Below are 11,585 nucleotides of genomic sequence, written 5' to 3'. Positions count from 1 at the left end.
TGAATAAGTAGCTGAAGTCAACCTACTTAGATCAACTTACTGTGGTGTTGTCACCGTGGTGAGTCGACTGCTGCTGCTCCCCCTGTCCACTGTTTGCACCTCTCGCAGTGCTGGAGTACATGAGTCCACCAGAGGTGATAAATCGATCCCCGCTGGATCGATCGCTGCCTTCCTATCTGGGGATTAGTGAAGACATACCCTTAGAAGAAGGGCAATAAGCGCAGAAAGACGACGAAATAAAGTTACTCTATTTAGGTGTATACAGTACTCAAAGAGGTTCATCCGCACACCAGCATCTCCTCCAATGCTATGGGTATAATGAACCCTTTTGTAAATGACAGGTTTCAGAGTTCAGAGGAACAGCCGTGTTAGTCTGTATTCGCAAAAAGAAAAGGAGTACTTGTGGCACCTTAGAGACTAACCAATTTATTTGAGCATGAGCTTTCGTGAGCTACAGCTCACTTCATCAGATGTATACCGTGGAAACTGCAGCAGACTTTATATACACACACAGAATATGAAACAATACCTCCTCCCACCCCACTTTCCTGCTGGTAATAGCTTATCTAAAGTGATCATCAGGTGGGCCATTTCCAGCACAAATCCAGGTTTTCTCACCCTCCACCCCCCCACACAAATTCACTCTCCTGCTGGTGATAGCCCATCCAAAGTGACAACTCTTTACATAATCAAGTTGGGCTATTTCCTGCATAGATCCAGGTTTTCTCACATCCCCCCCACCCCCATACACACACAAACTCACTCTCCTGCTGGTAATAGCTCATCTAAACTGACCACTCTCCAAGTTTAAATCCAAGTTAAACCAGAACATCGGGGGGGGGGGGGGTAGGAAAAAACAGGAGGAAACAGGCTACCTTGCATAATGACTTAGCCACTCCCAGTCTCTATTTAAGCCTAAATTAATAGTATCCAATTTGCAAATGAATTCCAATTCAGCAGTTTCTCGCTGGAGTCTGGATTTGAAGTTTTTTTGTTTTAAGATAGCGACCTTCATGTCTGTGATTGCGTGACCAGAGAGATTGAAGTGTTCTCCGACTGGTTTATGAATGTTATAATTCTTGACATCTGATTTGTGTACATTTATTCTTTTACGTAGAGACTGTCCAGTTTGACCAATGTACATGGCAGAGGGGCATTGCTGGCACATGATGGCATATATCACATTGGTAGACGTGCAGGTGAACGAGCCTCTGATAGTGTGGCTGATGTTATTAGGCCCTGTGATGGTGTCCCCTGAATAGATATGTGGGCACAATTGGCAACGGGCTTTGTTGCAAGGATAAGTTCCTGGGTTAGTGGTTCTATTGTGTGGTATGTGGTTGTTGGTGAGTATTTGCTTCAGGTTGCGGGGCTGTCTGTAGGCAAGGACTGGCCTGTCTCCCAAGACTTGTGAGAGTGTTCAGAGTAACAGCCGTGTTAGTCTGTATTCACAAAAAGAAAAGGAGTACTTGTGGCACCTTAGAGACTAACTTACAGAGCTGAGCTGTAGCTCATGAAAACTTATGCTCAAATAAATTGGTTAGTCTCTAAGGTGCCACAAGTACTCCTTTTTCTTTTGTAAATGACATCTTTGAGCGTGTTGCTGGAGAAGCGTCTCGTCTGGCACATTACAACAAGAGCTGTAATCGCTTCCAGGAAGATCCAGACTGCTGTAAGAGTCTCCTGCTGTGAGGCAAGCTGGCCAAACATGCTCTTTCTGAGGGCATACTTGTCTCCACTTACCTGAGGATCAGTGTGTGGAGATCCAGCCACGAGGGGTTGATTTAGGGTAGTCTAGTGAACACCACCGAATCAACAGCAGATTGCTCTCCAGTAGACCCCTGTACTCTACCCCTGTCAAGAAGAGTAAGGTAATTCGACAGGAGAGTTTCTCCCATTGACACCCTCCCCAACCCCCCCTCCCCCCGTGGTGTAGACCCAACCGTAACTGGACCTAAGGTATGTCAACTCCAGCTACGTTATTCACGTAGCTGGAGTTACATAGCATAAGCGTAAGGTACGTTTAGTAAGGTAAGAAACTCTCCTGTCGGTCCAGCGGGGTGTAGACCGCAAAAGGTTGACCTAAGCTATGTTGACTCCAGCTATGTTATTCACATAGCTGGAGTTGCATACCTTAGGTCGACTGAGCCTGATAGTGTTGATCTGTGGACATCAAGTACACCAGTTCTAAGTAAATAGTTTCTCAGTAGGCTATCTGAATCTGTAACCCAAAGGCTTTTTAAGGGCTGGTCTACACTACGGGGGGGAGGAGGGAGGATCGATCTAAGTTATGCAACTTCAGCTACGTGAATAACATAGCTGAAGTTGACGTACTTAGATCTACTTACCACCGTGTCTTCACTGCATTGTGTCAGCGGGAGATTCTCTCCCATCAATTCCCCTTGTGCTTATCATTAAGGTAGAGTACCAGAGTCAACACGAGAGTGATCGGTGGTCAATTTATCGTGTTTAGTGTAGACACAGCAGTATAGGCACGATAAATTGACCCCTGCTGGATCGATTGCTGCCCATTTCTCTGGCCGGTAATGTAGACAAGCCGCCATCCACCTTCTCATTCAACGAGGAGAACATCACTTATTACTATCGATTGTATTTTTCAAACTGCATCCAGTGGCTTGAAAGTAAATAATTAATTATCATAATTAATAATACACAGCAAGGAAGCTTTACAAAACTCTAATCTCAAGCAAGCTGTCTGTAAACTTCTCTATTCCCACACCATACCTAGAGAGAAAGTGAGGCTGATTTCTCTTTGCTACTAGTAAATAAGCACTTGAAGTGTCATAGTATTCTAGAAGATATAGGTTTCTTATCTATCATATAAAATGATTAATATCCCCAAACTGCTGAAATGAAGGTATGATTAAACTGGTATTCACCTAAAATTCATTCAGCATATCAGAATCACACTTATAGAAAGCAAATTTAAACCGCTGGAATCTCACTGGGCTTACTAACTAAAAATCTTAGAAACTATAATCCAAATCTCTTGTTTCTCCCCATCCTTCCTCTGTCCCTGAAAAGAGTCCTTAGAGAGTTCCGCTGAATAAAACCAACTCCTTTCTTACATCAAGTAATTTCCCTATTTTCTTCTGCATTTTCAAAGCAGCTTTTTCAACTTATCCATAAATGTATTTAATTTGTGAACATGTCTGTGAAATTAGAGAGGAGGTATCTGTTCTGAGGAACTTTCAGTAAGGTGGAATTTAAAACAAAATATGCACAGGAACCAGGATTAGATCTGATTATGGAATCACATTGACACAATTATTCTATTAGTTTATATTATAAAACCCTTTAAATTACTAAATCTCCAGGATGCTAACCTATTTATCTGCCATTGTGAAAAGAAGTTTTGTTACCTTTAAGTATCTATGTTGGTCAATTTCTTTTACCCTTTTACTTTAGTGGCTGAGAAGAGACGCTCATAAGTCTTTTATAGTGTTATAAAAGCTACAGCGTAACTGAATGTGTCCACTGAAGTTTCAACTCATTGGCTGGAGTTGGAGTTCTCCCTTAAAAGAACTTTTGTATTTGTAGATATATAGATATGGATAATCCTGAATGAACTTTAACCACCGAAACTGTAAAGAGTGTAGCCCTGACCTTTCAGGGTATAAACCACATCCATAGCTGTTAAGGTCTTTCTTTTTACTGGCTTGGGAGAATCACCTTCTCTGGATAAAAAGAAAAGGAGTACTTGTAGCACCTTAGAGACTAACAAATTTATTTGAGCATAAGCTTTCCTGACCTACAGCTCACTTCATCGAATGCATTCAGTGAAGCTTATGCTCAAATAAATTTGTTAGTCTCTAAGGTGCCACAAGTACTCCTTTTCTTTCTGCGAATACAGACTAACACGGCTGCTACTCTGAAACTTCTCTGGATACATTTTCTACACTCAGCAGGTCTCCTCATAGAGGAGACAAGCTGTACATTTCATGGCTCATCAGATAAGGCGGTGGGTGGCCGGTTTACTGATTCCTGGATTATCTTTTAGAGCCTTTTTCTGTGATGTCGAGAGTCATGTTTCCTAAGTAACTTTCCTCCTTTACCACATCCAAACATTTTCTAAGATGTCTTCAATAATAAATAATAACATTTATTAATAAAAGGATGTTAACTGCTGGCTTGAATGGCTCTTTTATACACTGATCCTTCTGATTGAAAACTGACATGGGATACTGGGAAAGCCAGGGGTTAGAAGAAGAGACTTTATTTAATGATTCTCCAGCTCCTTAAAGCTACATATTAAATACAGTGTGGTTCTTTTGAGAAAGGAGAAATTCACAATGGAAATAAAATCCCTATTTTTTGTTATTTTAGTAATTAAATATTGCAACTTGTGATAAGCAAGTAAAGAACAGCTACCAAGAGGGATTTTACAGCTAACTGGCTGGCTGGATGTCCATCAAAGTGAGCTACCTCTCCCCCCATCACAACTAATTACTATGAAGTCCTCCCCTCTGTCAGATTTTAGGTTTTAAGGAGTGCTAGAAGAGAGTAAACAGATATTCCAGGAGGTGTGAGTGCCACACAGTCCGAGAGGAAGAACTGTAGGATATCACTATCTTAAAATATGCAAATTAAAGCACAAAATTAAATGAGAACGAAGGGATTCTTCTATGCATTCGAATCCTGCAGTTTATTACCCTCCTATTCGCTGGACATTGGGGCTCATGATGATTGTTTGTACCTAAGAAGAGGAAGCTGAATAATGTTCATGATCACAGATTTGGTTACTCTGAAAGTCAAAATTCCCGACCAACAATATGTATAGCAGAAGAAACGACAAAGAAATACTGGAGAGTGCATGCTGTAGAGTGAAAGTGTTTGTTTAAAAAAAAAATCAGAGGAAACGACGAAAGGGGCCACTCAGGGAAGCGCAGGGTTTATGTACCAGGCCCATGAGCTTCACTTTGACGAATCAACAAGGGAGGGATGGGGCATATTTCTCTACGCACAGAGCGGGCTTTTCAATTTTTCAAATTGCCCAATGACATTTGCCTCCTTCCGTGTACCGGCGTATCCGGGCTGAAGGGGCTGAGAAAAGTCCAACCATCTTCTGGGCAATTTGAGAAACAGAGAAACACTAAAACGATCCCAAGGCTCTTCCAAAAGCTACTACAGTTACACGGAGAGGAGCTTGATGCTTTTATAGCTTGAACACAAGACTTTTTGGAGGATGCGGACTTACTTGATGTGAAATATTTCTTTTATAAAGCTTCAAACTTGACTTCATTTTGAACTTCCACAAATGTAATTCAAAACAGAAGCCCCGACGCCCATTTGTAGTAATGCATTATTTCCTTAAAAAATAAAAATACAATAAACACGATCTTTCATTGGGGGCAATTAATAGCAAGAAGCAGTGCTGATCAACTTCAATTTATAATAGCACTGCTTTTTGGGGCACTGACGTAACCTTTTAGTTTTATCTGCAGACTTGTACATTTAAATTTGCAATGGAATTATGCAATTTTTAAAATGAACAAAACAATAAATGGCTAGCTTAAATAGTAAATTACTTGTGTTTAGGCGTGTTGATGGTAATGAATTATAAATTTAAGATAAATCATAAAAGATAGATAGCTGGTGAATGAACGTTAGAGGATTAGTAAACTACCTCCTGCTTTTAATAAAATGTGTTTATATTTAGTCCGCAATTTTCACTGGAGAAAAGCGTTGACAGGTTCCGTACTGAGCAGAAACGGACCGTATGAACATGTTAAAGCTCCTTTCAGTGTGAATGTAGTGGCTCTTAAAAGAGCCTTTGGGTCGTTTAGAGTAGTTTTCATCATTAGAAGATGATGGACAGCCTTTAAGCCCTCTCACCACGGATACGCCGGGCTAGCTGGATGTCCTTGGGCATGATGGTGACTCTCTTGGCGTGAATAGCACACAGGTTGGTGTCCTCAAAGAGCCCCACCAAGTAGGCTTCGCTGGCCTCCTGCAGGGCCATAACGGCCGAGCTCTGGAAGCGCAAGTCGGTCTTGAAGTCCTGGGCGATTTCACGCACCAGGCGCTGGAAGGGCAGTTTGCGGATGAGCAGCTCAGTGGATTTCTGGTAGCGGCGGATCTCTCGCAGGGCCACGGTGCCGGGTCGGTAACGATGAGGCTTCTTCACTCCCCCAGTTGCAGGCGCGCTCTTCCGGGCAGCTTTAGTGGCCAGCTGCTTACGGGGAGCTTTGCCACCAGTAGATTTACGAGCTGTCTGTTTGGTCCTGGCCATATTAACACACCTAGTCCCTGTGAAAAATAAGTTGAGCCAGAGAGAATAGAATGAACTGAATAAGAGCTGTACGTCTCGGGCGGTATTTATAACTAAATTCTCTTTTCTGATTGGCCGTTTCGAAGAAGCCGAATGTCATTGGACAATATGAAAATTTGAAAAGCCCGCCTTGTTCATAGTGAATTCCCCCTCTCTTTCTTGCTTTTCAAACTAACTTTCAACTGATCATTGACCTAGTGACCAGTTTCCTAGCTCGCTATCACACATCTGCCACGCCGGGGTTTTTGTGTGTGTGGCTCGGGGATCTGACTATATCGTTTTCAAAGTGATCGAATCTGTATCTCTGAACGTTATTGCCACTTCCTTTCTTCAAAATAAGAAAATTTAGCACGAGCAGCACCACTCCCAGAGAGAGGGGAAGAACATTTAAATCACGTGATTCGTCGAACGTATAAAAATCTCTTTGTTCTGGTTCTTTTTTGTGTTTTAATTTGCTGCTTTTAAACGATATAAATGCCTTATATTTTTCTTCCTTTCAGACGGAGGGCCACCGGCACCTTATAAAGGATATGTTTATTCTGCTTATGTCCTGCTTTATAACCTCAGTTGTGATTGTGAAAAGAGAAGTTTTATAATAACCAGGCGCAATATCTACATACTGAAATCAAGTTCTTATTTAGTTTTATAATAACGAAATAACTTGTCTCCAAAGAATCAGCCCCAAAAAAACCAGGCTATGTATGTTCAATATCTGGCTTTAAGGAGTAGGAGTATCATTAAATAAACTTTCACCCGTTCCTCTCCCCCCAAAAAATCTCAACTCAGTTTTCAAGCAGGTCGAATATATCGTAGGCGCGCTATTCAAGCCAGCAGCCCATAGTCATTTTATTATTACTGAAGATGTCTAATAAAATGTTTGAATATGGTAAAGGAGAAAATGATCATAGTAAAAGTGGACTTAAGTATCACAGAAAAATGCCTCGAGATAATATTTAGGTACTACCGACCTTCTATTACCGCGTTTGCTGTCGGGGTGAAATGTATCTCTGGTCTCATCTATGAGGATGATCCTCGATGATGTCATTTACACTTAGACCAGGAAAAGAAAGACTTTGACAGCCACGAGCTTGGTTAATGTCCTGAAATATCGAGCCCAACTCTTTATGGGTTTGGAGGTTAAAGCTCATCCAGGATATTTAAAGGGCCAGCTCCAACTCCTGCTAATTAACTGAAACTTCATTTTCCTCTTTAGTTCGTACTGTAGCTTTTTCAAGACTACAAAATGACTATTAGCTTCTCAGCCATGAAAATAAAAAGGCAGTGGAACTGACCATTTTAGATAATATACCATAATCAAACTTTCTGTACCCCTCCAGCTAAACAGGTGAGAATGGATCAAAGTGAAATCCTAGAGGATTACTACCTATAGTATATAATTCTATAGTATAAAGTAATAGAATAATAACTGTGTTGCTATGACTCTTTAATCAGATCTGATCCTTGTTCCTATGTGTGTTTTGTTTAAAATTCGGTTTCAACAAACTTCTTCAGAATAGCTAACCTATCTGTAATTCTATAAATCTATACACTGGCCAAATGAAGGTTTAAGGAGTTTACGGCTAAGTAGGGAGAAAGCGCTTGAAAATAAAAGGAAAACTTTGTTTTTTAATGTCTTGATGTAAGAAATTGACAATTGGTTTAATTCAAGGGCTAAAGTTTTCAGGGATGGGGAGATGGAAGGGAGGAATGAGAGATTAGGGGAGAGTGACAAAAATGATTAGTTTGAAAACCCAGTGAGATCTCAGAAAATTAAAAATCAATTTTAGACATAATGAACCTAATGTATTGCTAAGATGTGGTCTAAATACCTTTGAATAATAATGCTACTGCAATAATGGGGGGCTTTAATCACTTTTACAGAAGAGACAAGAATCCTTTCACCTAGACTGTAGCAAATACAAATGCTTGTTTACTATAATTAGTAAAGAGAATCCAGGCTCCTTTTCTGCATAAGGTTTGAGAAGAAAGTTTGCTGATAAATTACTTCGAAATAGTTATGTAAAACTTAATGCCTGCCTGATATTTTCTCTTCACTAATGACATGATGCAATTTGAAAAGCACAAATAATACTTGTCAGTGATGCTATGCTCTTTGAATGAAAAGGTGGTTGGCTCTTAAAAGAGCCTTTGGGTTATAGATTTAGTTACCCAGATGTTTACTTGGAGCTGGTGTATTTGGTAACAGCCTTGGTTCCTTCAGACACAGCATGTTTGGCCAGCTCGCCGGGCAGCAACAAGCGCACAGCGGTCTGGATCTCCCGGGAAGTTATAGTCGAGCGCTTGTTGTAATGTGCCAGGCGGGACGCTTCCCCAGCGATACGCTCAAAGATGTCATTTACAAAAGAGTTCATTATACCCATAGCCTTAGAAGAGATTCCAGTATCTGGATGAACTTGCTTCAGCACTTTATATACGTAGATGGAATAACTCTCCTTTCTTGTCTTTCTACGCTTCTTGTCTCCTTTCTTCTGAGTCTTAGTCACGGCTTTCTTAGACCCCTTCTTTGCAGCTGGAGCAGATTTTGCAGGTTCAGGCATTTTCAGACTATTAAATGTAGTAACTTCCTTAAAGCTCTACCTTAAACGTTCTTACAAAAAGCAGTATGTGTGAAATTTTCTGCTGCCCCTCATTTATATAACCTCATGCAAAAAAGAAACCTCTCTTTCCTCTTTTCCTATTGGACTTGACAAGTCACCCCCTCACGTCTTGTCTCGCTATTGATCAGAGTTAGATCTGCATTACCATTGGCTGATCAGACAATCACATCTTTTTAGCCTATAGAAAATCATTCAATGCCCCAAAGATTAATAGGTTTCAGAGTAGCAGCCATGTTAGTCTGTATTCGCAAAAAAAAAAAAGGAACACTAGTGGCACCTTAGAAACTAAGAAATTTATTTGAGCATAAGTTTTCGTGAGCTACAGCTCACTTCATCGGATGCATTCAGTGGAAAATACAGTGAGGAGATTTATATACACACAGAACATGAAAAAATGGGTGTTATCATACACACTGTAAGGAGAGTGATCACTTCAGATGAGCTATTACCAGCAGGAGGGGGGGGGAGGACTTTTGTAGTGATAATCAAGGTGGACCATTTCCAGCAGCTAACAGGAACGTCTGAGGAACACTGGGGGGGAGGGGGGCGGGAATAAACATGGGGAAATTGTTTTACTTTGTGTAATGACCCATCCACTCCCAATCTCTATTCAAGCCTAAGTTAATTGTATCCAGTTTGCAAATTAATTCCAATTCAGCAGTTTCTTGCTGGAGTCTGTTTCTGAAGTCTTTTTTGTTGTAATATTGCAACCTTTAGGTCTGTAATCGAGTGACCAGAGAGATTGAAGTGTTCTCCGACTGGTTTATGAATGTTATAATTCTTGACATCTGATTTGTGTCCATTTATTCTTTTACGTAGAGACTGTCCAGTTTGACCAATGTACATGGCAGAGGGGCATTGCTGGCACATGATGGCATATATCACATTGGTAGACGTGCAGGTGAACGACCCTCTGATAGTGTTCCTGATGTGACTAGACCCTATGATGGTGTCCCCTGAATAGATATGTGGACACAGTTGGCAACGGGCTTTGTTGCAAGGATAGGTTCCTGGGTTAGTGGTTCTGTTGTGTGGTGTGTGGTTGCTGGTGAGTATTTGCTTCAGGTTGGGGGGCTATCTGTAGGCAAGGACTGGCCTGTCTCCCAAGATTTGTGAGAGTGATGGGTCATCCTTCAGGATAGGTTGTAAATCCTTGATGCATTGGAGAGGTTTTAGTTGGGGGCTGAAGGTGATGGCTAGTGGCGTTCTGTTATTTTCTTTGTTGGGTCTGTCCTATAGTAGGTGACTTCTGGGTACTCTTCTGGCTCTGTCAATTTGTTTCTTCACTTCAGCAGGTGGGTATTGTAGTTGTAAGAATCCAGCAACCACATACCACACAACAGAACCACTAACACAGGAACCTATCCTTGCAACAAAGCCCGTTGACAACTTTGTCCACATATCTATTCAGGGGACACCATCATAGGACCTAATCACATCAGCCACACTATCAGAGGCTTGTTCACCTGCACATCTACCAATGTGATATATGTCAGCAATGCCCCTCTGCCATGTACATTGGTCAAACTGGACAGTCTCTACATAAAAGAATAAATGGACACAAATCAGATGTCAAGAATTATAACATTCATAAACCAGTCGGAGAACACTTCAATCTCTCTGGTCTCTCGATTACAGACCTAAAGATCGCAATATTACAACAAAAAGACTTCAAAAACAGACTCCAAGGAGAGACTGCTGAATTGGAATTAATTTGCAAACTGGATACAATTAACTTAGGCTTGAATAGAGACTGGGAGTGGATGGGTCATTACACAAAGTAAAAAGAAAAGGAGTACTTGTGGCACCTTAGAGACTAACCAATTTATTTGAGCATAAGCCTTCGTGAGCTACAGCTCACAGATGCATCCGATGAAGTGAGCTGTAGCTCACGAAAGCTTATGCTCAAATAAATTGGTTAGTCTCTAAGGTGCCACAAGTACTCCTTTTCTTTTTGCAAATACAGACTAATACGGCTGTTACTCTGAAACCTACACAAAGTAAAACAATTTCCCCATGTTTCCCCCGCGCCCCCAGACGTTCTTGTCAATTGCTAGAAATGGTCCACCTTGATTATCACTACAAAAGGTTTTCTTCCTGCTCCTGCCCCCACTCTCCTGCTGGTATTAGCTCATCTTAAGTGATCACTCTCCTTATAGTGTGAATGATAACACCCATTGTTTCATGTTCTCTGTGTATATACATTTCCCCACTGTATTTTCCACTGAATGCATCCGATGAAGTGAACTGCAGCTCACGAAAGCTTATGCTCTAATAAATTTCTTAGTCTCTAAGGTCTACAAGTACTGCTTTTTCTTTTTCGAATATAGACTAACAGGGCTGCTACTCTGAAACCTGTCATAGATGGAATAATTTTCTTTCCTGCTCATCCTAGGTTTCTTATCCCCCTTTTTTTTTTTTTTTTTTTTTGGACCTTAGTTACAGCTTTCTTAGATTCTTTCTTAGAAGCCGGAGCAGATTTTGATGGTTCAGCCATTTTTAACAACTGCTATTCTGCGTGCTTTCCTCACTCACACACCTACTGCTATTCAACCTGAATACACACGAACTGTCTCCGCTACTGCAGTATTCCTTATGCAAATAACGACTCTCCTTGATGGTTTACTATTGGGTGGACGCGCAAGAGACTTCTCCACCAGTGCGTCGAATCCCAC

At 41.1% G+C, this 11,585-nt stretch overlaps 3 protein-coding genes across 4 annotated transcripts in view; all 3 read right to left on the bottom strand.

The window, feature by feature from the left end:
- Positions 1-11,585, bottom strand: part of LOC125630009 (histone H2B 8) — a 41,790-nt gene that overhangs the window by 11,006 nt on the left and 19,199 nt on the right. The window lies entirely within an intron of this gene.
- LOC142070701 (histone H3-like) lies at positions 3,879-6,285 on the bottom strand. The gene is made up of 2 exons (XM_075124647.1): positions 5,857-6,285; positions 3,879-5,330 (listed from the first exon to the last, which is right to left on the bottom strand). The coding sequence occupies exons 1-2, from the start codon at positions 6,251-6,253 to the stop codon at positions 5,260-5,262; spliced, it is 468 nt and encodes a 155-aa protein (XP_074980748.1). The 5' UTR covers positions 6,254-6,285; the 3' UTR covers positions 3,879-5,259.
- On the bottom strand, positions 8,470-8,897 carry LOC125630013 (histone H2B 8). Its single transcript, XM_048835400.2, has one exon. It carries the CDS (start codon positions 8,848-8,850, stop codon positions 8,470-8,472), a length of 381 nt encoding a protein of 126 aa, XP_048691357.1. The 5' UTR covers positions 8,851-8,897.

The sequence above is a fragment of the Caretta caretta genome, chromosome 1 (assembly GCF_965140235.1).
Source record: "Caretta caretta isolate rCarCar2 chromosome 1, rCarCar1.hap1, whole genome shotgun sequence".
In the NCBI taxonomy this organism is placed as follows: domain Eukaryota; kingdom Metazoa; phylum Chordata; order Testudines; family Cheloniidae; genus Caretta; species Caretta caretta.
Note: the sequence above shows the minus strand (reverse complement) of the source record. Positions and strands in the feature narration are given on the sequence as shown.

What these genes read in the sequence shown, in the direction of transcription:
- LOC125630013 (XM_048835400.2), bottom strand. Translation starts at nt 8,850, where the DNA reads ATGCCTGAACCTGCAAAATCTGCTCCAGCTGCAAAGAAGGGGTCTAAG.
- LOC142070701 (XM_075124647.1), bottom strand. Translation starts at nt 6,253, where the DNA reads ATGGCCAGGACCAAACAGACAGCTCGTAAATCTACTGGTGGCAAAGCT. An exon ending in GCTAGCCCGGCGTATCCGTG is followed by an intron (nt 5,331 to 5,856) that starts GTGAGAGGGCTT and finishes TTATTTTTTAAG; the next exon opens with GAAATAATGCATTACTACAA.